Source organism: Copadichromis virginalis, linkage group LG6 (assembly GCF_057382275.1).
Source record: "Copadichromis virginalis isolate Kocher_CV1m ecotype Utaka linkage group LG6, C_Virginalis_male_GT1.1, whole genome shotgun sequence".
NCBI classification, from domain to species: domain Eukaryota; kingdom Metazoa; phylum Chordata; class Actinopteri; order Cichliformes; family Cichlidae; genus Copadichromis; species Copadichromis virginalis.
The window spans coordinates 12,693,253-12,717,171 of record NC_140623.1 but is presented as its reverse complement, the minus strand read 5'-3'; the positions used below and the strand labels follow the sequence as shown (position 1 = coordinate 12,717,171).

The 23,919-nt window shown below is 41.5% G+C and overlaps 1 protein-coding gene across 1 annotated transcript in view; it reads left to right on the top strand.

Annotated features, from left to right (window-relative positions):
• Positions 1–1,187: 1,187 nt before the first annotated feature.
• The window catches only part of mslnb (mesothelin b), a 48,706-nt gene continuing 25,974 nt past the window's right edge, over positions 1,188–23,919 (top strand). Inside the window, exons 1-44 of the mRNA XM_085458732.1 lie at positions 1,188–1,651; positions 3,104–3,122; positions 3,234–3,267; positions 4,605–4,727; positions 4,956–5,155; positions 5,239–5,342; positions 6,669–6,781; positions 6,939–7,166; positions 7,291–7,365; positions 7,468–7,706; positions 8,346–8,430; positions 8,570–8,713; positions 8,841–9,043; positions 9,134–9,243; positions 9,338–9,456; positions 9,555–9,731; positions 10,083–10,114; positions 10,534–10,631; positions 10,770–10,792; positions 10,964–10,985; positions 11,077–11,104; positions 11,196–11,274; positions 11,366–11,512; positions 11,647–11,855; positions 12,754–12,854; positions 12,952–13,070; positions 13,174–13,350; positions 13,446–13,477; positions 13,578–13,675; positions 13,917–13,933; positions 14,025–14,046; positions 14,132–14,159; positions 14,259–14,343; positions 15,116–15,262; positions 15,376–15,587; positions 15,690–15,793; positions 16,039–16,157; positions 16,271–16,426; positions 16,665–16,879; positions 16,963–17,048; positions 17,387–17,523; positions 17,606–17,731; positions 17,815–18,005; positions 18,085–18,179. Of these exons, the coding sequence (XP_085314858.1) occupies positions 1,516–1,651; positions 3,104–3,122; positions 3,234–3,267; positions 4,605–4,727; positions 4,956–5,155; positions 5,239–5,342; positions 6,669–6,781; positions 6,939–7,166; positions 7,291–7,365; positions 7,468–7,706; positions 8,346–8,430; positions 8,570–8,713; positions 8,841–9,043; positions 9,134–9,243; positions 9,338–9,456; positions 9,555–9,731; positions 10,083–10,114; positions 10,534–10,631; positions 10,770–10,792; positions 10,964–10,985; positions 11,077–11,104; positions 11,196–11,274; positions 11,366–11,512; positions 11,647–11,855; positions 12,754–12,854; positions 12,952–13,070; positions 13,174–13,350; positions 13,446–13,477; positions 13,578–13,675; positions 13,917–13,933; positions 14,025–14,046; positions 14,132–14,159; positions 14,259–14,343; positions 15,116–15,262; positions 15,376–15,587; positions 15,690–15,793; positions 16,039–16,157; positions 16,271–16,426; positions 16,665–16,879; positions 16,963–17,048; positions 17,387–17,523; positions 17,606–17,731; positions 17,815–18,005; positions 18,085–18,179 (5,014 nt within the window). The 5' untranslated portion in view covers positions 1,188–1,515. The remainder of the gene's footprint in view (positions 1,652–3,103; positions 3,123–3,233; positions 3,268–4,604; positions 4,728–4,955; positions 5,156–5,238; positions 5,343–6,668; positions 6,782–6,938; positions 7,167–7,290; positions 7,366–7,467; positions 7,707–8,345; positions 8,431–8,569; positions 8,714–8,840; positions 9,044–9,133; positions 9,244–9,337; positions 9,457–9,554; positions 9,732–10,082; positions 10,115–10,533; positions 10,632–10,769; positions 10,793–10,963; positions 10,986–11,076; positions 11,105–11,195; positions 11,275–11,365; positions 11,513–11,646; positions 11,856–12,753; positions 12,855–12,951; positions 13,071–13,173; positions 13,351–13,445; positions 13,478–13,577; positions 13,676–13,916; positions 13,934–14,024; positions 14,047–14,131; positions 14,160–14,258; positions 14,344–15,115; positions 15,263–15,375; positions 15,588–15,689; positions 15,794–16,038; positions 16,158–16,270; positions 16,427–16,664; positions 16,880–16,962; positions 17,049–17,386; positions 17,524–17,605; positions 17,732–17,814; positions 18,006–18,084; positions 18,180–23,919) is intronic.

Sequence of the window (23,919 nt, the reverse complement as noted above, 5' to 3'; positions counted from 1 at the left end):
TATCTCAAGCTAACATTTAGAAAAACAACAACTCTGAAATGTCATTTTTTATATATATATATTACCTGTGTTTATTTTGAAATGTTTGCAAATTTGGCTATGCTGTGTAACCAGCATTAAAAGTACTAAAGTTTTCCAACACGTTCTGTCTTTGAAAATGGCAAATTATTCACAAAGTGTCTCAGTGGTGTTGGTCTTTCATCCGACAGGCGTACAAAGGGCCGAGGAGGAGGAGGACTGATACTGAGCAAACATTTTAACCTTAAATAATTATTTGTTCTCGCTGTTGCAACATATGATGAGGCATAAACAGGGCGAGAGTTTTGGGGGGAGCCGATGTGTAAAATATTTGTATGATAAGAACTGCACAATTTATCTATAACATTATAGGTTTTTCTCTTCTTTTAGTAAATGATTACATTTTGACTGTTGCTGGATTAGAAATGGTCATTGTGTGTGGCATAAGTAAAAATCAAATTTGACCTCTTTTTTAAATTTTTTTTACAAAAGTCTTGTAAAATAAAAAATAACAGTTGAGGAAAAACTCAAAAAGCTAAATAAGTCATGTTGGTTTTGTATGTTTCGTGAGTGTGTGGCCGCTTTGTGGAAACAAACAAACCTCCCAAATGCAGATCAAAGCTGCTCCTTATAAAGTAATCACATGTATATTGATAAAGCTTTTGGTCACCATATCAAACCCCTTACAAAAGAATTGACATGTAGGTGGAGGCCCATGTTTGGTTTGAGTGACTAACGTGTAAAGGAGCAGCATTTCAAGATACCAGCATGACTCTCAATATTGCGTGCGAGAATGTTTGTACTTCTTTATATGTTTCTCAAGGAACAGAAGCAAGTGCCTAACATTGTGACAATGGTGTCCACGGCCAAGCGTAACGATGAAGTCATCGGTGCATTGCGTGATTTCACTGTACTCAAACAAACGGACAGTTCTGTGAAAAGCAGCAGCAGCAGATTTGGATAAAGTTTTAGGTCATTTCTGAAGGAAAGTGCCACAAAAGTCAAAATTAGAAGGTTTGTTAAAGGAATCACTCTACTAGTGATGACAATTTGCAATGTGGTTTATGAGCAGGGTTATGTGAAGGTTATCTTTGTTTTCATTGTTATAAGCCGTGTGAGGCAGGGTTTCAGCATTCTTTTCACTAATGCTTCAGTTCTCCCATCATGCTTTAATGTCACTTTGTTATGGGTTACTTTAGGTGGCTGTATGTAAGACATCTAACAGCCACTCCCTGATTCCTTTCAGCCACTAAACACACAGGCATTCGAGTGAAAGGTCAGTAATAGACTGACTTTTCATTGTTTGCCTAAAAAGATTGGTTATATAATGTTTAAAGCTTTAGATGGCTTGAGCCACAAGCGGTTCGCCCCTAATTTGATGATGTCTGACCAAGATGTGATATATAGCACTTTGATACTGAGTGCCAGTTATTTAGACATCCCGATCATTAATCCACCTGTTAGTTATGTGATGCCTGTAGTTCCTGTAATGCCTGGATGACTGTGTCAGCTGCTTTCTCTTCTTCTCTCCCCAGTGATTTTCAACACAAAGCCCTCACATCTCATGAGACTGGTTGCATTATGAGAGCTCGCTACCTGTTCCTATTGGTTTACCTACTGGGGAGCTCCTTTGGTAAGAGGAAGTTTTGTGTGTTTAATGTATATATGTATAAGAATCAGCAGCTCATTAAAAGGAAAGACCGGTGGCATCATTGGGGGAAAAATCTCCTAAACTGACAATAAAATCACATCATTACAAATGTTGTTGAGATATTTTCATGTCCCTTTATTCCCATGACCTATGAATCATAAGGAACATGACTATTGTAGCCCCACAAACATTACTCTGCTGCTGTAAATACGCACTAGAACAATAAATCTGCATTCATCCACACAAGCTTTATTTGCTCAGGTTCAGTTAATGTTGATTAAAATCTTGCCAGAGTGTGGAGGGAAAGTACTCAGCTGATGTGCTTTGCTGACACTCACATAAGACCAATGGCCATTTTGCCTTGGACAGTAGATTAAGAAACTTACACATGATACACTTTAAATACTATAATCTAAAATTAACGTATTAATATTTATAAGATAATATTAATACTTCTTTTTTTTAAAAACCCACTCGTGTTCAGGTGGCTCATGAACTTCTCGTAACTGTCAACTTTGCTTTTGATGCTTTTGATGAGGACTACTTTCAGCTGTGGATTTATACATATTTGTTTTTTCATGACACCAGTATTTATTTAAGCCATGAATAATGAAAATGAGTCAAAATGGTGCAACAATGGTGCGGTTCATGTGTGTTTAGGTAGTTTCTAGACAACAATAACGGGCTTAAGCAGATAAATAACAATGGGTTATTTCTTAGAATCAATTCTTACCACTGGTTTTACAGAAAATGTTTTTATCCTTTTACTGTTTATATTTTATGCTTTGTAAGGTGGCCTTGGGCTTTAGAACGGTGTCCAGAAACCAAATTATTATTATTAATATTATTATTGTTATTACAAAACCAGAAACATTTTGACCAAATATTATTTCAGCAGCACAATTTTAAAGCTACGTGTACCTTCTTGGTCATTTTGTGACATCTTCTCCCGTATATGATGCCAGTATTGTTGACAGTTTCAACACTTCTCTGTAACCAGTCTCTTAGAATAGAATAGGAGCTTCTTTTTAGCATCAGCATTTTAATAATATACACTCGGGAGAGAAAAAAAAGCATTTTACTATTACAAATATACAAATCCGGGTGGTTTTTGATGCCCTTCTACAACCTCATTAAACAACAAGCTGGGACTTTGTGTAAAATTGTAACTGAGAGGTGTGGATTGTATGCTTCTGAAAAACTCAAACCAAATCATTTATACTAAATCATGTCACTAATTAGCCCCACACAGCCTTTAAATCAGCAATTTAAAAAACAAGAAAAGAGTTTAAACATTTGGTATGCTATTTCCTGGCTAATTTTGCATTAAAAATAGGACTTAAATAATTTCCAAACTCTGCTGCTTAAACAAGTTTTGGGGAAATGCATTGGTAGGATTCAGCTCTAACATGCAACTCTGTCTTATCCCAACAGCAGGATCCAGTGCACAGAGGTAAGATCAGGACACAGAAACAGACATAATATTTACACTTGTAAATTTTACACTCTTCTAAATGCAATAACCTGTATAATCTTTATTTTCTGTAATTGGTGGATCGTGCAGTAATGGAGTATGCACAAAAGATGCCTGCACACAGGTTAGTGTAACTGTAGCACAACACAACACAAAGCTACAAGTACAAACGTCATATTGTTATTGCTTTCTATTCTTTTAAAACATTTTTTCATGCAACATATGTTGAGCTGACTTTGAATATATGCAAACAGTCAGTATGGCTAGGATATTATTTCGTTAGCGTGGTTGTGAGATCACAGGTACCGTCATGAGATTCTTGTTATGACTACAGTTGTCAAACTGCCCAAAACGCATACCAAAAAGATCAAGATTAGCTCATGACCTGTTCACATCGTTTTTTTCACTGAGCTTGATTAAATACTTTTGAAGAGTGACTGTGAAAACACTGGGTAGTGCACTGGTGTGGGTAAACATGTCAAACAATAGATTTCCCAGTATTTGATGCGAGTATGGCGAAATGCTTTATCACGTTAAGAAGATGAAAGATTATGTTTCATGACAAATATTTTCAATATTAAAGATTTTTCTTTAATATTGAAAATATTTTTCTGTGTTATCTATGAATACATTTTATTTCGGAATTAAATCACTTCTACTTTAATAACTTTTATTTTGTGACATATCCTGTTTTAAGAGCATTAAGCAAATGTTGTAAAAAGATTAATTTAGCTAGCTAGCAGCTAAATTAACAACACCTACCTTATTATAAGAACAGGAGACAGTTTAGAAATTAATTCAAGTGGCATAAATCTCACAGCATAGCATAATATTGTTCCGATTTGTAGTGTCAGCCCAAAGTTCGCTAAGATATGCATCTGAACAAAATCTCCCCTGGGCAACTGGAAACAAACTAAGTGCTGTTTATATGTGTATATGTATATAACAACGATCAGCATAGAATCAGCACACCTAAATCAGATACACTTGCCATAAAAACTGCGTCATCTATGGTGTGAACCTGTTGTTTAAACTAAATGACAACAGTAACTTCAGGACTTCTGACATAGTCACATTTAAAAACAAACTCTTTATATATCTTGCTTTAATAATTCAGATCATTTTTATTGTCTTATTTTATTATTTTTTATTTTAACAGTTATTTCACATAATAAGGCCTTCAGTGTGGTGCTGTGGTGTTTTAAACAATGATGTTTTTATTGTTATTCTTTATGCTGCTGCCATAATACAGCAATTTCCTTTGCGGGATCAGTAAAGTATTCATATGTACAACTATATGAGAGGAATTATTAATCATGCAACCAGGCAATCAGTGTAATAAATCACAATCAGACAATCAGGCACAATTAATCTCATTGCTTTTGCTTTTTAGTTATTGAAATATTATTTTTGTTTTTGGTTTCCATCTTAGTAATTTTTCCACTTGTCATAAATTTCAAGGTCCCAGACGCCACCTCGAACTTCTTACAGTGTGTGGGCCTACCTTCGACAGACACGGGCGCAGATGAAATGCGAAAGCTGAAAGGAATTCTTGAAGCCACAATGGATGTGTACACGTTTATGGTATGACTTCAACAAGCATTCAGCAGAAGAACAGATGTTACAAATTCCAGTATGACCAGTCAGGGATGGACTAAGTTTGTTTTTTTATTCTGTCACAACACTGACATTATTTGTTGGTCACTAACTTATAAATCCTGTTGACAGTAGGTTTCATGTAAGCAGATGAATGCTGAGTAGCTTATTGGTGAAACATGTGAGTATAAAGCCTCTCCATCACTGTTGCCACAGAAATCAAGCATGACAAGAGGACCAATTTTGAGTGTGGAGGGCGCTCTGGAATTAGACTTGACTGCAGACGCTCTACAAAATCAAGATCTGGTCAGGATGTGGTTGGAGGTCAACATGAAACCGCTCCTGAAATCCATCACCAAGCAGTTCTTGTCCTGTCTCAGCACCAGGAACTTCAGCTGCTCCACCTACCAGACTGTGTAGGCCTCTTACTGTCCTCATCTTTATTTCTGTAATTTTGAGATTTTAGTATAATAATCCAACATCCCACGTCTCCTCGCAGAGTGGAGGAGCTCAGTCAACACTATTCTGAGATGGATCCAGTCAGGCAAAAGTGGATCTACACATTCTTTATGTACCCGTTCCTGTCTTCGGCAACAGTTGATGGTAACGTGTCTAATACCAATAACTTTTTCTTCCTATAAACTAGACTTTACTTTCAGTACAAATATGTCACACGGTATTGTGAGGTTAGCATTTAATCACTCTTTGCAAGTTAAGGTCAAAAATAGAAACTGTTTCACATTCATATTCCAGCTAAACCTTAATTTATCGTAACTGCTGCTATAGGCCTAAGCGCTGCATTGTGCATGTGTTATCAAAATTGTACTTACACAGGTTATCAAAGTGTTATCTAATAGCTGTTAAAGTACTGCAAGCAGATTTGGAAATGACCGTGTGCCGGGAAATGTATCTGTATCGCCTTTCAGACACTCACACCGTGGCCCTTTACATGAAAGTTACAGTGCCAGTCTTTGTAGATCAAACATGTTAACATCATCTTAATATTTACATATTTACAACTCAAAGGCATGCAATGGTATTTCCTACAACTTTTTTCTAGAAGTGTCTCTCATTATCATGTGACCCTCAACAACTCTTTCACAAGCAACAAAGTTGCTTCTTGCTTGTACTGGCATGGAGACAGCACAGCACACAGCTAAGCATCTAATCATTTACTGAGGTTTGCTAAACGGTGTGTGGATGTGTTCAAAACAACAAATAAATAGGTTTTCTCAAAAGTTTTGAATGTTTCTGTACCAAATTAGCAGCTGTCACTAACTGAAGGTGCCAACGATGTTATAAATGTCATTCATGCAAAAAGCCTGTTTGCATAATAACGTCCAAATAAGCCTCTTGCAACAACTTGTGTTACTTTCTTGAGGTCTTTATTTGGTGGGTTTTGAGGTATTAAACAACATTTGTAGACAGAAAAAACAAATAGAAATAGCTTTTAAAGTGTTTAAAGGCTTTGATAAAAAAAAAAGGAGGCACCAAACTTACTAGATTTGGAGCAGTCACACACACAAAAACCCCGACAGGGAACACTGTGCAGGGAATGGGGTGGGGATTGCATTCTTCTGTGACAAAGAGGAAAATCATTGTCCAGAAGTTAAACAACACAGGACAGGGTCAAAGTGCAGCTAGGGCTAATAATGTGTTTTGTTCTTAATTAAGTTATTTGGGTTTTTAAAATGGATAAAATCAAATTTAAAAGAAGAAGCAAAGTTCTCATGTTAGACAATAAAGCATCAGAACAAATCAAGTGCTATGTTTTACTAAAATATGTTTGCAGTTTTTATCTTTGACAATCTGCATTTGTCTGCAGACAGACTGAAATTCATTAAGTCACAATTAAAGCTTCAGTTTGTTCAAATGTTGGAGCTAACTGCTAGTATGTACACAGTCGGTCAATGTGTGATCTGTGTGCAGGCTGTGTGAGGCCAGATGAGGGCAGTGCGGAGTGGCTGATGAAGAACTTTGGTGCCTTCAGTGTCATGGCCCGCTTGAAGGACTTTTCAGAGCTCAATGTGGTCTTCAATGGAGTGAGTTAAACTGAGCCTTAATTAAGATTTTATGAATTTTATACAGCTGTTTTTATGGCAATCTGGACACTACAGAGAACTCCACCACAACAAATATCGCTGCTCCACACTTCTTCCTGTTCTTCTTCTCTTACTCCTTTTTTTTCTTCATTCACAGCTGGAGGTTCTTAACTTGTTGTCTCCAGCACAAAAGGCCGAGCTGCTCATGAGCCCTTATGTTGCCAGTTTAGACAATGGCACATTAGCCTTGGTCTTCCACAGTCTGCTAACAGGGGAATCTGGCCCATCACCCACTGCTGGCCCTGGATGGGGCCCCAACTGGACAACCCCTGGGTACCCACCCTCCTATCCAGTACAGCTGTCACATCAGCCAGGCCTCCAACAGGTACAGTAACAGAGTGCGCATCCACCTGCAAAAATAATTGAAGATGTTTTCATCTCTAGAAAAAATATTCATAAAAAATTTAATTCAGTAAAATTTAACAGCCTCTGCTTCATTGCACATCCAGGTCGTAAATGGATTCATGTCAGCCTTCAAACCCATCGGGAGCTTTGTTCATAATTTTGTGTCCTTCACACGTGAGGTACACAAACACACGCGCACACTCATGTGTTGCCACTCTCTAAGCTGTCTAAACAGCTCTACAGCCAGTTAGAAAAAATGACCCCTGACCTGTTTTTTCCAGAGAAATCCGTCAAATATAAGAAGCACCACTTTGACCCAGTTCCTGCTCAACTGGACTCTTTCTGAGCTGGCTGGCAAATACCAGCCAAGCGCACCTGAGGTCCCAGAGGGACCTAACTTTGATGTGACAAATGTAGTAGACTGGTATCATTACGTTGTGAAGCCGCTGTTACGGAGGTTTTTGCCCGATGAAGAACTCCTGATGCATGAAAACATCACGCTCGCTTTCCACGAAGTGTTGTAAGTCGGAATTCCTCATTTACATTAATGGTTTCCATTGAAAATAGGAAAACTATCAATAATGCATCAGTGATGTAGACACATCAGCGGCTCTAAAGCTCTATCCAGCAACGCTCTGTTAAGCCTGTTTTAGCTTGTTTTTTTGGTTTGCTATGCTGTATAGTGACCCCATTCTCTTTGCTGTGCTTTTAAAAGCTCAATTTCTTCTTACGTATTAGTGCAGACTGAAATTAAGCTAAGAGTGGTATTAGAAAGCCAGTCTGCAACTAAAACAAATCTTTAAATAAATACCACAGTAATTAGCAGTCAGAGGCTTTAGCACCATTTAGGAATGATTATTTTTCTAATTAAGTAATTATCTGGTTTCAAAATGTGAGGAGAAATATACATAAGAGCATCCCATAGTCACTCAAGGTCAGAAGAAATTCACTAAGTCAATGTTACAATTTGCAGTTTTACGTTCCTTGTAGAACCTTCGTACTTGTCACTCTTTGAGGAACTTTTGTCAATTTCACATGTGCTAGAACACCTTTTAAAATGTGTCTGTTTGCCAGCATGGTCAGTGTGAACGTTGCTGTGCTGTAAGATGATGCATCACTATGTCTTTTGTGTTCAAGCGTGTTCTTTACTTTTGTGCAGCCGTCTGGACAACAGTATGGACAACATGACGGTGATTGAAATCCAGGATGTCTGTAGCATCACCCTCGATAAGAGCCCTTGCGGGGTGAGGTTTTATTTACCTTTGATTATTGACACTCGAATGTTTTGAATTCTTCACTTAAATTCCTGACATATAAAAAAAAATTGAATGTCAAAAGTTTTTCTAACTTCTGTGCCGATGATTTTTCTTTCCGTGCCGTCAGCTGACCGACGCGGTGGCAAACGTGGCTCATGTCTTGCACTGCGCTGCTCGTAACAACCTGACCATGACAGAAGCCGTCGTCTTGAAGCTGGTTCTAGAGCTGACTCAACGTCTGAACTTGCTGATCAAGGAGCTCTCCACAGCAGTGAGTACTGTCCAACAGCTCCACGGTGACTTATAGCTTCACAACATTGCTTTCATAGGCTTGTGTTTTCACTACACACATTGCAGCTTCAGCAAATCAATGCTTCCTCGTTCTTCATCCTCTGTAGAACTTCACGCAGTTGGAATCCGAGTTTAAGCAGATCTTCAGCGAGTCAAACTCAGCAACTCTGACCCAGGAGCACCTGACGGACCCAGCTTTCATCCAGCTCTGGTTCAAGGTCAAGCTGCTGCCCCTCCTGCCCGACGTACAGCCAGAGCTCCTCTCCTGCCTCAGCACCAAGAACTTTTCTTGCCCCGTTTACCAAACCCTGTGAGTCAACCGTTTTCATTTCTCTTTCATTTAACGAGAACGTGGTTTGGTGCAGTCGTTCTCACTTTGTCTTTGCCCTGCTGTGTGCAGTGTGGCGGCGCTCAGTGAACGCATGAACTTTTTGGATGCTGATCCGATGTACAGCAGCAACATCTACGAGTACTTCATCTACCCCTTCCTGCTAAATCACAACACCTCGGGTAAGAAGAGGACACAGACAACACAGATTAACACACAGATACTACAAAACCAGTTCCTTTGGCATTTATGTTAATGTTTGTACAAATGCTTCAGACCCCCAGTGTGTCTCTGCAGTTAATAACAGCGCAGAATGGCTGCAACTCAACTTTGGTTTCTTCTCGAGCTTTGCCTCTATCTTCGACTTCTACGCACTCAACCCTTATTTCTCTGGAGTAAGTTTGCAAAACACAGATGTGCTCAGACTTAACAGAAGCAGTAATTTTACTATACAGTAATTGTGCTCTCCTCTTCTGCTTTGTAACCCGCTCAGCTGGAGGCTCTTGACCTCCTGACTCCAAATCAGACGGTAGAGTTGCTGCTGTTGACTCTCCCAACTCCACCAGAGAAAGACGTTGTCATCAGCCAAGTGTTTAACTTCCTGACGGAGTCACCTGCAGCCAGGAAGTACCCAGAGGTCCTCAGCGCTTTGGTCAGGCTCGCTGGAGAGGTAACAGCTTTGGCTGAGATGTGTACACAGCAAAATCTCCCGTGTTAAATTAACACTAGAGAGTGTACTGGAATATTTCTAACATTTTGAGTTATTTTCCAGTGTTAGAACATCAGCACTGCTCGGTGTTAGTCATTGTTAATCTTCAAAACTGACTAGGTTACTTTTAAACATATAACACTGTCAAAAGTGTTAATTTAACACTCAACAGTGTTGTATTTAACACCCAGAGGAGTGGACCCATATAGACACTCTCCAGTGATAATTTAACACTGGAGATTTTGCTGTGATAGGTGTTGAGCATGCTTTAGCCTTTCTCAAATATTAATCATAAAATATGCAATTTTTCAGATCAATCCTTCCTGCGACATCTACAAACAAATGTGAGTAACTTTAACCGGTTTTCTGACTAAATGAACCTCACAATTCTTTCCAAGCTGTTTTGTTCAGTGAATCAGGAGAGCTCTCTCACTGCAGACTATACCTGCAACCATGTTCAAGCTAAGGCTTCGTAGCAATGCATTAATGGCTAAAACTGAACCACTGCTATTGCTATTATTAATTCAGAAATGAAAACAGAAAGAGAAAGAAATGAGATTACAATATACATTGTGACATTAATATAGCTTATTAACTGGATTAATACAGGATAATGTAGAAAATTAATTACATGACAGGTAGTCATTTTTAATGCAGATTTAATTTCAGCTTTCAATAGTGGACATCACAAAAACAAGGTCTGAAGGTCTGATATACTCTTTATTTACGTATGTGTTGTGTTTTGTGTTCTTTTGTATTCCAGCTTTACACAGCTCTATGCAGCCATACCATCTCTGCCTCCAGAAATGGAACCAGTCACCTGGGCCACTATAGAAGCCCTGATAAACATTGCACCTGTCGGTACGTTTCACTGCCTCACAAACACAAAGACAAAAAACGACTGAGTGCACAATGTAATGGCTTAAGCTAGTCCATGTAAGTAGACCTAAACCTGTGCTTTTGCTGACTGAATATTTTTTTATTTTCTGATTTGGACAGAGTGCGTGCCGGCGAACCTCAGGGTGAGATTTTTTCTTCTATACAATTTAGTTTAAATCCTAACAAATCACAACAACTGTTGTCTTTTCTGCTCATATCACATCTTAATTTGAATGCTCTTAAGCTGTGGTTGTCACAACGGTTTGAATAATATTTCAATCATTGTTTTAATTTGTTAATCCCGTCTTTTACAGTGCCCGGTAATCCCGCTCAATGGTAAGACTTTTTTTGACTGTTGCCAGCGTAAACACTAATACATTCTGTTTGTATGATTTCTGAAAAGAAATAATTTTCTGTTTTTTGACAGAAACTCAGAGCTGTGCAGGAGTCAACAGGTAACCCTTTTAATAGGATTTACATAGTAAGCAATGCTACTGCAGTTGTTTTCTATTCTGACGTGTATTTCCTGTCTTGTGTGACCCAAAGCTCTGATCTGCTGTCTTACTTGGACACCTTTAATCAAGTTCCCTGCAATGTCCCCTTGGAGGAATATGCCTGTGCACAGGTAATGATTTACTTTAACAGAGCCGGTGAGGACTCATTACTGTTTATTGCAAAGAATAACTACACGTCCTCTGTCTCTTTCACACATCCAGCTGGACAACTTCACAGCCAATCAACTGGCATCTCTTCTGATGTGTAATCTTTCTGGGAACAGCGCCCACTCCAAAACTCTGTGGAAAATCCTGCTCACTAAAGTCTCCAATGTTTTAAACCCAGCCCTGGACATCCTGGCTAACATGGTTAATGACTTTAATAAGCTTTAACAAACAAATAAGGATTCATGAAATGAATCATTCAAACACTAAGTTACAAGAATTGTGACCTGGGGAAAAGTTAATCCGCCTTTAAAATAACTCAATTATCTCTTGCTTAGCCGATGCCCGTGATTCCATCAGCGCCACAGGTCTTGGATGTGATTGGAGAGATCAGAGTGTCGCTGCTGACAGATGAGCAGCTGCAGAACAGCGAAGTTATCAGGTTGTGGTTCTCAGGCCGCCTGAGGAGTTTCTTGCCTTACGCATCAGGAATGTTTCTGCGCTGTCTCAGCAGCACAAACCTGACCTGTCAGTCATACCAGGAAATGTGAGTATTTGTCAGAATTGCTGCTGCACACGCCCAACAGCATGCATCCAGTGTGGTTCACAGTTCACGTTTTGATTTCCAAGATTCATCTGTGAAGATGAACCCTTCAGAGGATTTCTGCAATTAATATTTCTAAATTTGATCTGAACTTCATTCAGGTCTAGAATATTTCGTGTCGTATCCATTAATAAAAAAAAAACTGTCAGCGAATGGAGTGTGGAGTTGTTAAAGAAAGACGCAAAGGGCATGGCAAATCATAGGGCATGGCAGAGAGAATTAATCTGCAAAAGTTCACAGTTTTACTTACAATGAAATCTCAGTTAGCTGTTAGTTTGCTATTTTTCATATTTAAGATGAGTAATTACATAAAAAAAATCAGTCGTAAATGTAAGGAAGCGATAATAACGATTCATTATCAGATGAAAACAGTCTGGAAAATCACAAACAAGTCAGTAAAGCTGGCACATGGCATGAAAGTAAACCAACCTTCGCTGTAACATCAAGAACAAAAAGACAAGTAGGACAGGAAGTGTAGAAGGCACGCAGATGAGACTAAATTTTATTAGTTTCAGGTTGGCCATTCTTGTATTTTGCTCGTTTGTGTTGTTGTGTTTGCACATCTCTGTTGCTTGTGGGGCTCGCACACAAGAATTTCACTCGCATGTGCTGTGCCAGTGTGCCTGCACATGTGATGTGACAATAAAAGTGATTTGATTTGATTTGATTTGAAATCAAGAGTCGAAATACAACAATACAACAACGGTTGGTTTAGTCAAAAATCCAAAGGGTTCTCTGTTATATCCATGCAGTACAAATATAAATTTGTTTTTCAGTTACAAAATGTTATTGGTTAGTTAGTTCTCTTTTTTTTTTCTTTTTGCCGTGATTTCATTTTCAGACTGCAGACGTTTATCAGCCAGTTTAACCAGATGACCTCAAACCAGCAGCAGTTGGTCTTGCAGGATTTCATACTGCAGTTCCTGACGCAGCCACGCTCAGGTACGCGCATGCTTCGTATTTTAATTTAACAACTAAAAAAATAAAATTAAAAATCAATCATTTACAGTTATTTCTACTTTTTCAAAACTTCTTCTAGATTCCAGCTGTGTGTCCACCTCCAACAGCACTGCAGTGTGGATACAGCAGAATTTCGGTCCATTTTCAGCACTTCTGTCGCTCACTGAGCTGATCCATCTCAACCCACAATTCAACCCTGTGAGATGGGACTTCGGTTAATTGACGCGATTTTAAAAAATACAAACAAACAAAGCTGGGAACTAATAGAAATAACTCTCACTTGTTTCGTATTTCCTTTTAGATTGAAGTCTTGACACTCCTGACTGCACAACAGAGCGCAGAGCTGCTGTCGCTGTCGCTTCCAAATCTGCCGGACAAAGCTGTCATCATCAACGCGCTCTTTGACTACCTGACCGTGTCTGCTGAAAAGAATAAATTCACAGAGTTCCTGACCAACCTCACCGTGTTCATTCACCCGGTAAAAAGAGCAGCTGCCTTCCTGTTAAGTCATCATTTTTACTTTCCTGTGCTTGTTAAAGTAATGAATGATGTTTGCTTTCTTTCTCCTCCAAGGAAAACTTCACTTGCTCTTCATACAAAACGCTGTGAGTTTCACATCTACTTATACTCGGCACTTTTGAAGTGGTTAAACTTTTTTATATAATCTGGCACTATGATTAAAATCTGTGTGTTTACATGTTACAGGTTTGCCAGACTGGACTTGGCCATACCTGTGGTTTCTCTTGGCATTGTTGCAACTATCACACAGACTAAAGAGGCTCTATCCCACCAACTACCACCTGGTGAGTGTTACATCAACATAAAGATTTAGAACACTAATTCTCAAAGTCTTATATCCAGCTTTGCCTCTTCACTGTTTCATCTTATTCCACACACCACCTACTCTATGGACACGCTAAATGTAAATTGTCAATAATTAGCAAGCGTCAGGAATAACATCCAGTCTAACTGTAGCTTATTACTGAACTGATTTTTTTTTTAAATACATTAAACTGATTTGCATTTCCTGTGTTTTTATTTCAGACTGCATCATTGGAGAGGTAATTGTATGTTTTAGATTATTTGTTTTGTCTTACTTTAGTCTTAATATAGTAGATTTGTAATGTGCTCTGTGTCTGTTTCTCTTACAAGTGTAATGTCAGCACGGCAAATGGTAAGTTCTCCACTTCTTTATGCATAAAAATGCAATTTTTTTTATTGTCAATTTATAACTTTTTTTTCTCCTTTTTTTGGTACAGAAACGGAAATCTGTATCGGTTTGAACAGGTAGGATTTACATGAACCTGTTGGAGAGTTTACTTTTTATGCAACGTTGTCCCAGATGTCAACAAAGTACCAATCACATGTTTTATTTTGAAACCACAGAACAGCAGTGCAGCTCCAACTCACCAGTGCACAGACGAGCGGAAACCTCTGTGACTTGGCCGTTGAGCAACTGGCTTGTGCCTCGGTAAGAGCGTCACATAATCTTTTTTAATTTATTTATTTTTTTGCCTGTCCCATTTGGTTCTTTAGCCGTCAGAATTGTTGTCTGAAGACCAGCAAGGATACCCAACGGATTTACTTTGCCAAATGGATCATCACGGCCTTGCCGTATTGGTCCATTTGATCGACCTTTGTTGTGATCATTTATTTTATTTTATTTTCAGTTGTTACAGACGAGACAGACATGACTGAGGGATAGAAAAGGGAGAAAGAAAGATGAAGGAAAAGAAAAACAGAAGGGAAGAGGGACAGTGAGGAAGGGCACTTAAAAAGAGAAAGAAGAGAAAAAAAATCTCCTGGATCACCTGTTGAGAGAAAAAGAAGAGAAAACAAGCAAAAAACCAGAGCAACATACTAAACACAACACCGTCACGTTAATCTAGCTAAGTGTAAACAGCAGTAAATACTAAATATTGAATGTTGTTGTGTAGCAAGCAGGACCGACAGCGCAAAATGTGCTTGGAAGTAGCAGCCAATAAAGGTGTAGTCTATGTCTATGAACAGTGGACACCCGCGTGGACACCTGTGTGGATCAGCGTGCTTGTATTCAAAAGGTTTGAGTGTGAGTGAACCGAGCCGCAGGCCCAGAGGCCGGAGGCCCGAGGGCCCCTTTGCCCCGGAAGAGGCCTGACCAAGCAAAAAAAAAAAAAAAGCGTCACATAAGTCAACAGCCGTCTGTGATTCAGCTCGTTTTCACTTTCACTGTGGAGTCTAAACTGCTCTCTGTCGTCACGCAGCTGTCAACAATAACAGCAGAACAGCTGGCGATGATACTGAAGTGCAACCACTCCTCCAGCTCGAGTGGGTCCAAATCTGTCTGGAAACTTGTCCTCTCCGAAACCTCTCAGGTCCTGGACCAGGCTCTGGATCTGCTCGTCAACACGGTATGAAAGCATTACACAATATTTTGTAAGACGAGAAGAACCTTCTGCAAACCGTCTGTTGTTGAAAGATAAGAAAAGTCAGTAGTTACATCACATTTTGATCTTTGTTATAGACTCTGGACGCCAACAACCCAGCAGTGTCCGTGATTCTGGACACCATACAAGAACTCCGAATAGATACTGTCAACACGGCCACCCTCAATAATCTAACCTTCATCCAGACGTGGTTTGGCCGCCGCCTTCTCCCATTTCTGCCAGCTGTTTCACCTGACTTCCTTTCATGTATCTCCACAAAGAACCTGACCTGCAGCTCCTACCAGGCCATGTAAGAAATTAGACCATACAAATTACATCAAATGTGACTGCCTTTCTTGGTATACCAAAAGCCTGCCATTTTTTAATTAACCTAATCCCAATTTCAATTCAGTCAGCAGATTTTGAGTCAACTCCGGCCACAATTGACGTTTGCCAGGCAGGTGTCTGTCTACACGCACTTCATTAAGGTTTTCCTGACCAGGAACAACAGCACAGGTACACTGCTGTATTACAGCCCAGTAACAATCAATGGCAGCCTATTAACAGTTACAGTCTATGTATTGTTCACGTCACATCTGAATTAATCCAACATTCACACATGTTGATAGAATTGGTGGGATTCAGGAATACAGTAATCCAGGGTGGTCACGTGTATTGCAAAGTGACATAACAATGTATGATAGATGCTTTTCCTTCAGCACAATAAAGCTGAATTTCCTCTGTGTGTGTTTGTGGTTCAGACCCCGCCTGCAGCTCAGGCATTGCCACCAGTGCACAATGGCTGCAGGTGAACATGGGAGGTTTTGCCTATCTTGCGACGTTCCAGGACATTCAGACGATCTACTCCAACTTCTCAGCGGTGCGTTATGATGCACTGCATTTTCTGTCTTTACATCTGTTTTCTTGTGGGGTGGGGTTTCCCTCTGTGATAACCACAACTGTCACTGACAACATGTGTGTTTGCATATGCAGATGGAAGCCTTGTCACAGCTCACGGTCAGACAGCTAGCCGAGGTGTCCACAACACCTGGCCAGCTCACAACTTCTGAGCAAGTCAACATGGTGATGAAATATGTGCCTGACCAGTCTCTGGCTGCCTTCTTTGATGATTTCTCATCTGTTCTCCTGGTGAGCATACATCATGTTATAAAGTCACCTGGTGTGTTTTGTTGATACTAGAGGTCAAGTCAAGCTGAGTTTATCTGTTCATCACATGTAAAACATTCATACGTTTTGTGTTTATGTTTGCAATGATGGTAAACTCTAACATTTTTCTGGTTAGTCTTCTCACACAGAAGTTGAAGAAGGTCCTGTTACACCTGTTACATCTAAAAAACATGATTATTACTTTTGGTTTTTTCTACAGGCTCCTGAAGACGCATTGCCTTCAGTCGTGAGGTCAGCCATGTTGCAAGTTGTGTTTGATCGTGCAAACCTCTCCCTTCCTTCGATGAGTGATGCGGACGTAGAGGTGTGGCTTACCTCCCGGCTGCCACCTCTGCTGGTACAACTTTCACCAGGACAAGTTGCACCTTACTTCGGAATACTGGCAGGACGGAGCTGCAGCATTGAGCAGCTGGGGTGAGCACAAAGCTTCAAGCACCATATATGGAAGTATTTAAGCAATCTGACTGGAAATAAACCTTTGCATTTTTTTGTTTCAGTGTACTGAACCTGAACATGACTATCTCAACGCTCAGCACAGACACACAGCAGAAAATCTATGATCAAATCCTCCAGACCCTCGGAGGTAAAGCTAACCCAGGAAACCAGTAAACTCAGCTTTAATTTTTTTTGTTGGATGCTTTATGAAATTGGGCTGTAACATTCCTGTAAGCGAGTAGCCCATTCACATTTCTTAACATAATGGCTGCCAGCCTTGTGAAAGTGAGAGAGGAGTCAGACATTGAGTTTTCTCCTATGCTCGCTCTTGTTATTTTTTCATTAAACATGTATGTTTGTCACATTTTATGTGAATACAACAACAAGTAAAACTTTGTTTATTTATTTTATTCCAGATGGTTTAACAAAGCATGAGGCAAAGTTCCAATATTATAACCTAGTTTGTGTCTCCACCTTTTCCTCTAGGTCCAACACCTCTCCGCTGCTACAGTGACAGCTACAACACCAGTTTCTATGGTTTCCTGGAGCAATCTTTCATGGGTTTCCAGTTTCCCAACCTCACCGCCTTCCTGTCGCTCATGCCTCCTGACAGAATGAGTCTGGTGTGTTGACTTGAAAGATATCAGGAGTAAATATGATAAAGCAAGAGGAGAATGTCTTAATTTATGTCTTCTAATCTTCTAGATCATAAATTCCATCCCTCCATCGGAGCTTGGGGATTATCTACGACGTCCTAATGTTGTCGACAACAACGCACAGCTCTGCATGCTCTTCAACAGCTACAGCCAGACACCACAGTTTCTAGAAACTGTACGTAGCCCAAGGCACAAGCACACGCAGAAATGCAAACACAATGCAATGATTAAACACATTAATCTGTGCATTGCCTCCAGGAGTCTCTGCCGGAAGCGGTGAGGCGCTCCATCCTGCCCTGCGTCTGGCCCATGGCCCTCAGCAGCACCCAAACGTTGGAGGTGGATGCTTGGTTTGACCAACACCTCAAGAACTACTTGCCCTTCCTCACAAAGAGCCTGATCAGTCCCAGTGTCATAAACAGCACCTCCTGCCTGGCCTTCCAAAAACTGTGTGTTTTACTACAGCACTAAATCCTGCTTTATATGTTTTTTTGTTTTGTGTTCTGATTTAAATTTGTTGTGTTTCAGTGTCTCAGTCCTTGGGGTATACAACTACACTACTGCTGACTTTGTGAGGGGAGACGTGTACAACACCATCAGGACTTACCTTTACGTCGGCTCAAGTAAGTCTTTCAAGAATGCCAGGGTCAAGGATCAAGTGGGATGCTAATTCAAGTGGGGGGAAAAGACATTGATCAAATGATATTCTACATGAAACTGAACAGCAACCACATGTCACCTAAAAGCACAACTGCCTGAGCACAATTTAAATTAAAAGGAAAATTTAGTTGTACACTGTTAATAACAACACTTCACCGAGTTCTTTTGATTCCTCAGAGGCATCCGATGGAAGACGAAACACTGCTCAGTAGACCATTTAATACTTTATTACTTCTAGAAGGGAGATGCATCCTGCATGACACACTGCCGATCCCAAAATGCTGCTGTGCCCCTAACAGTTTTATTATAGAAGCTCTCTCATTCTAGTCTAAACAACAGTGTCTCAGTAACTTTCCACTAGAGATGGTCCCCTCTTATCTACAGGCAAACATGAGCGAGAGTCTGCAGCTTTCTACTCCCAAGGACACCTGGTCTCATGCCTTTATTTTTCAGGGCTGTGTCCGCTTAAAATACACTATATAACTTTATAACACTTATTATTAAAAAAGCATAGCATTATTGAGGCACTGCACATTATTTAATTCCAACAATACAAAATTCAGGGAATTGCAATTTTTCAGTTTCCCTTCATTTTGCAGCAGATTGTTGTGCTTTGGATATATCTGTATATATCTAATACTCAACTGTGTGTAACAGTAGAACAAAGTCAATACACTCAGTAATGTGAATTATGAGGATACAGTATATCTCTTAAGGTTTGCTGATATTAGCCAACGTTGTCACTCTCTGCCTTGCTACATTAATACCCGAGAAAGAAGCAAAGCATTAACATGATAACAAAGAGCTCAGACAACCATACACATACAAAGTAATTAGCTCCTTTGCTGTCACTAGTAGATCTTCATTTTTTGCAGTCAGCAACCCTTTATTCAGGACTTGCTTTTTCTTTAGAGTCATTTTCTTTAAAAAAAAAAAAATTATTTTATTCACATACACATAGTATAGTACACATACAGTATAAGTACATTAAAAGCAAGACAGCAGCAATTTTTCACTGATGCTTGTCCCCGTCATCGTTCTTAATAAGGTTCAAAGTGTCACGGGTTGCCAGGGCAAGACGTCTGAATTATAAAAGGACCCAAACTGCAGGTGGCTTCTGAAGTGAGCGAGCTTTATTGTGACAGTGATGTACGAAACAAAGGAAAGGGTGGCAAGAAACAGAACTGAAAACACTCTAAACTGGGGAAAAACTAAAACTTAAACAACAAAACCTGAACATGAGTGAGGGTAACTAGCAGGGAGGACAGCGCGGGGAGAATGCACAGGCAGACAGAGGAAGATGCACGGAATGACAGAGGGGAATAACGCAGACGAACCATATTTATAATTAAAGGAATTTGGAATGTACATTGTGCCTGGGTTTAGAGTGTTTGGAAGAGAGTCCTGTCTCAGTCAATTATAGATTATGTGAGAGGGAGGGTGTGTGTGTTTAAGGCCCGGATGGCTTGGGGATAGAAGCTCCTCTTGAGTCTCTCTGTCCTTGCCCGGATGATGCGGAACCTTCTACTGTTACACCCTGAAAAGGGGCTGAAAAGGGGATAAGTCAATGACGACGCTCAGACACGATGCTTCTCTTTCAGCAGCTTCATTGCGAATGATTCAGAAATATAAACATACATACAAAAGTATTAAACATCCTAACAACGATGTACAGTCTCTGTTAGTTGTAAGACAATATATCTCAAGACTGTTTTCTTTCCTTTTCTTTAAGTTACGGATTAAATTGAATGTAAGAATTTACAAAAACAGCTTATGAATCAATAAACAAACTTAGACCATTAAACTGAAATGTACAGAAAATAAACAAAATATTCATATAAAAACACTAATAGGCATTTGTCTCTTCATACAAAATAAACATGTTCTTCGTCCAGATCAAATGCAAAATGCACACAATGTATGTTTCATACACAGTCTGGCCAGATAATGCTTCATGCTAGCCACCAACAGAGCGCTTAGCTTAGCTTGCTGCTTATAGCTTATCCTAACATCACAGTTAACACAGGTCATCTAAGTATTCCTAGTAACCTCTTGGTACATTTGGAAACACGGTCAGTACAACTCAACATACATATTTGTAAAGTCCAACAGCAGAATTGCACAATTATTACCTGAAAAGGGGATAAGTCAATGACGACGCTCAGACACGATGCTTCTCTTTCAGCAGCTTCATTGCGAATGAGGCATCGTGGCCAGAGCTCCCCCTTCCGGCAACAGCAGGCATAACTAATCAATCACGATCACTAAATCACATGGATTATTCCCCAGGCTCGACAAGTAGATCACAGATTGAATGTTACACAGGTTGTAGTCACATTAAGGATTATTATCCGGTTGAACATAGTCATGAACTCTTTTAACTATTTTAGCCTGTGTTACATTACGTCTCTTAATGGGACTTCTTTTACCCTTGTTTATACATTTACATATTTGAAATAAATTGAATAATATATTGGGTAACTTTTAACCACAACTTTTTACTCCATTATGGACTTCAACAAATAATCAATCTATCACACTACCAGATTGCAGAAGTTGGAACGGGTCCTTCAGTATCTGCGCTGCTCTAGTCCGGCATCTCCTGGTGTAGATGTCCTGAAGCGGGGGGAGAGCAATCCTGCAGCAGCGTTCTGCTGTACCTGTCATGCGCCGCGGCGCGCGTGCACAAAAGGATCCAGACGCAGACTCAGCGCTAACAGAAAAGACACTTTATTATAATAACGAAAGGCGACCCGGGAAAACTAGGGAGCAAAACAAGGAACTAAAAACCCAGGGAAACAAGGACACAAGGAAGCCGGGATCGGGACCGTGGGAGGCTGCAATAGAAAGGGGAGAGGATTACTAGGGAGCCGGGAAGCGGGGAAAACACATCAGGACTGAGTTAGAGTAGGGGGCTTACGATAGAGCGGGACCGTGGGAGCTCGGGAGGGAAGTGTGGCAGTCCGTGAGCAGGAAGTCCGTGGAGATAGCGAATGGGCAAGATGATGCACCAAATGATCCAGTTGAGCCGGATGACAGGCAGGTGGCAGACGCCGAACGCCGGGTCGAAACCTGGACACAAGTAGGCGGATTAAACACAGTTCCAACCAGAAGTGAATGCACGCTTTCGTGGAAGTCTAGTTACCACTGTGAGGTGATTAACAGACTGGCGTGGAGCATCCGTCAGTGCCGGGTTAAGTAGCTCTTCATGTAATCACCGCGATGGAGAGCAGGTGTGTCGGTGTTGGCCCGGTCCGGGGGTGTGGCTACCCGAGCATCACGCATTCCACAGACACAGGACGACGGACCATGACAGTACGGATCACTCTCTGGAGAGCTTTTTGGTCCTTCACACAGCTGTTCCCAAACCACGATGTCATGTTCTGTGTGAGGATGCTCTCCACAGCGCCTGTATAGAAAATCCTGAGGATCTTTGGAGAGACCCTGAACTTCCTCAGTTGTCGTAGGTGATACAGGCGCTGCCTAGCCTTTTTGGTCTGGACCTGAATGTAGGCAGACCATGTCAGGTCTGAGGAGATGTGGACACCAAGATACTTGAAGGACTGCACCCTCTCCACTGGAGCTCCATTGATGATAATGGGCTTGTAGTCTCTGTGCTGACTCCTTCTGAAGTCCACCACCAGCTCCTTGGTCTTGCCGACATTCAGCTGGAGGTGGTTGTCCTGGCACCATAATGCCAGATTCTTCACTTCGTCCATGTAGGCTGCTTCATCGTTGTTGGAGATGGCACCCAACACCACTGTGTCGTCAGCAAACTTCACAATGGTGTTGGAGCCATGGGTGGCCACACAGTCTGAAGTGTAGAGGGAGTAGAGCAGTGGCGAGAGGACACATCCCTGAGGTGCTCCTGTGTTGATGGTGATGCTGTTAGAGACGCATCTACCCACCCTCACCACCTGAGTTCTGCCAGTGAGGAAGTCCAACACCCATGCACACAGACGGCTGTTAAGTCCCAGATCCCTCATCCTTTTGGGAACAGTCTGCAGGGCACTATTGTGTTAAACGCTGAACTGTAATCAACAAACAGCATTCGCACATAGTTACCCTGTTTCTTGTCCACGTGGCTGAGAGTGGTGTGTAGGACGTGGGCGATGGCATCCTCTGTGGATCTGTTGGATCTGTAGGCGAACTGCAGCGGATCTGTGGTGTCTGGGATGGAGGAGGAGATGATGTTCTTCAGCAGCCTCTCAAACACCTTCATTACTACCGAGGTCAGTGCAACTGGCCGGTAATCGTTCAGGGATGAGGGTTTGCTGTTCTTGGGCACAGGGATGATGGTGGATCTTTTGAAGCATGTGGGGACCACAGACTTCGCCAGGGACTTGTTGAAGATATAAGTGAACACACCTGCTAGCTGGTCAGCACAGCAGCGCAGCAGACGGCCGGTGATGCCGTCTGGCCCCGCCGCTTTCCTTGTGTTCACTCTTCAATGCCGCTCGGACGTCATGCTCCGCGATGCTGGTCACCGGTCTCTCGCTGATGACGTCACTGTCCTTGGTAGTCAGGCGGTAGATAGCATTAGCCGCCTGGCTAACCTCAAAACGGGCATAGAACTGATTCAGCTGATTGGTGAATGCAGAGTCGGCGTTGATCGGCGCAGTGTCCCTGGCTTTGTAGTCCGTAATGGTGCGTAGTCCGTGCCACATACTCCGTGTTTCGCCCTGGTGGAAGCGGTACTCCCGGTACCGGCATTTGGCATCTCTCACTGCGCACCGCACGCCGTATGAGGCCGCTTTGTAGGCGCTCATATCGCCAGTGGCGAGACCCGCGTTGTAGGAGGCGGTCCTGGCGTTTACTGCAGTGCGGATCGATCTGTCCATCCATGGTTTCTGGTTTGGGAAGCAGGGCTACAGTTTTGTAGCCCTGCTTGTATGGCGTGTAGCAGTGATCCAAAATTCGATCCCCCCTCGTTGGACACGAGACATGCTGGTAAAAGTTTGGCATGACTTGTCTGAGGTTCGCTTTGTTAAAGTCTCCTGCTACAATGAGGGCTGCGCCCGGGTCCTTGTTTTGAAGCGAACTCAGCACATCATGTAATTCGGACAAAGCCATACCTATATCCGCTTGGGGTGGGATGTAGACCACCGTGGCGATGACCGAGGTGAACTCACGGGGCAGATAGAAAGGGCGGCACTTAATGCTCAGGAACTCCAGATGTGGCGAGCAGCCGCTGGAAAGCGTAGAAATGCTCCTGGCATCACACCACTTTCTGTTTACCATGAAACACACTCCTCCACCTTTGGTTTTGTTCGACTCTGCTGTTCTGTCCACGCGGAGCACAAACAATGAATCCGACGGAGTTACGGCCTGGTCCGGCACGGTGGGGGTCAGCCATGTCTCCGTGAAGCACAGAATGTTGCAGTCCCTCATGTCACGTTGGAAGGTGACCCTTGCTCTTAGGTCATCAAGCTTGTTCTCCATGGATTGTACATTGGCCAGTAGGATACTGGGCAGTGGTGCGCGATGCGCCTGCTGTCTCAGTCTGTTCCTAATACCAGCGCGTTTCCCCCGGCGCTTCTTTGTTCTACGCCTCAGATGAGCGGCCCGTCCTTTGTTGTTCTCCGCGCCGCGTAGAATCTCTGGCAGCCAGGAAGGGTCGGGTTTAAAAGTGTCCAAGATTAGATGTGCAACCTTGTCACCGATGTTTACAAGTGATCCGCTGTCGTATACTATAAGACTAGA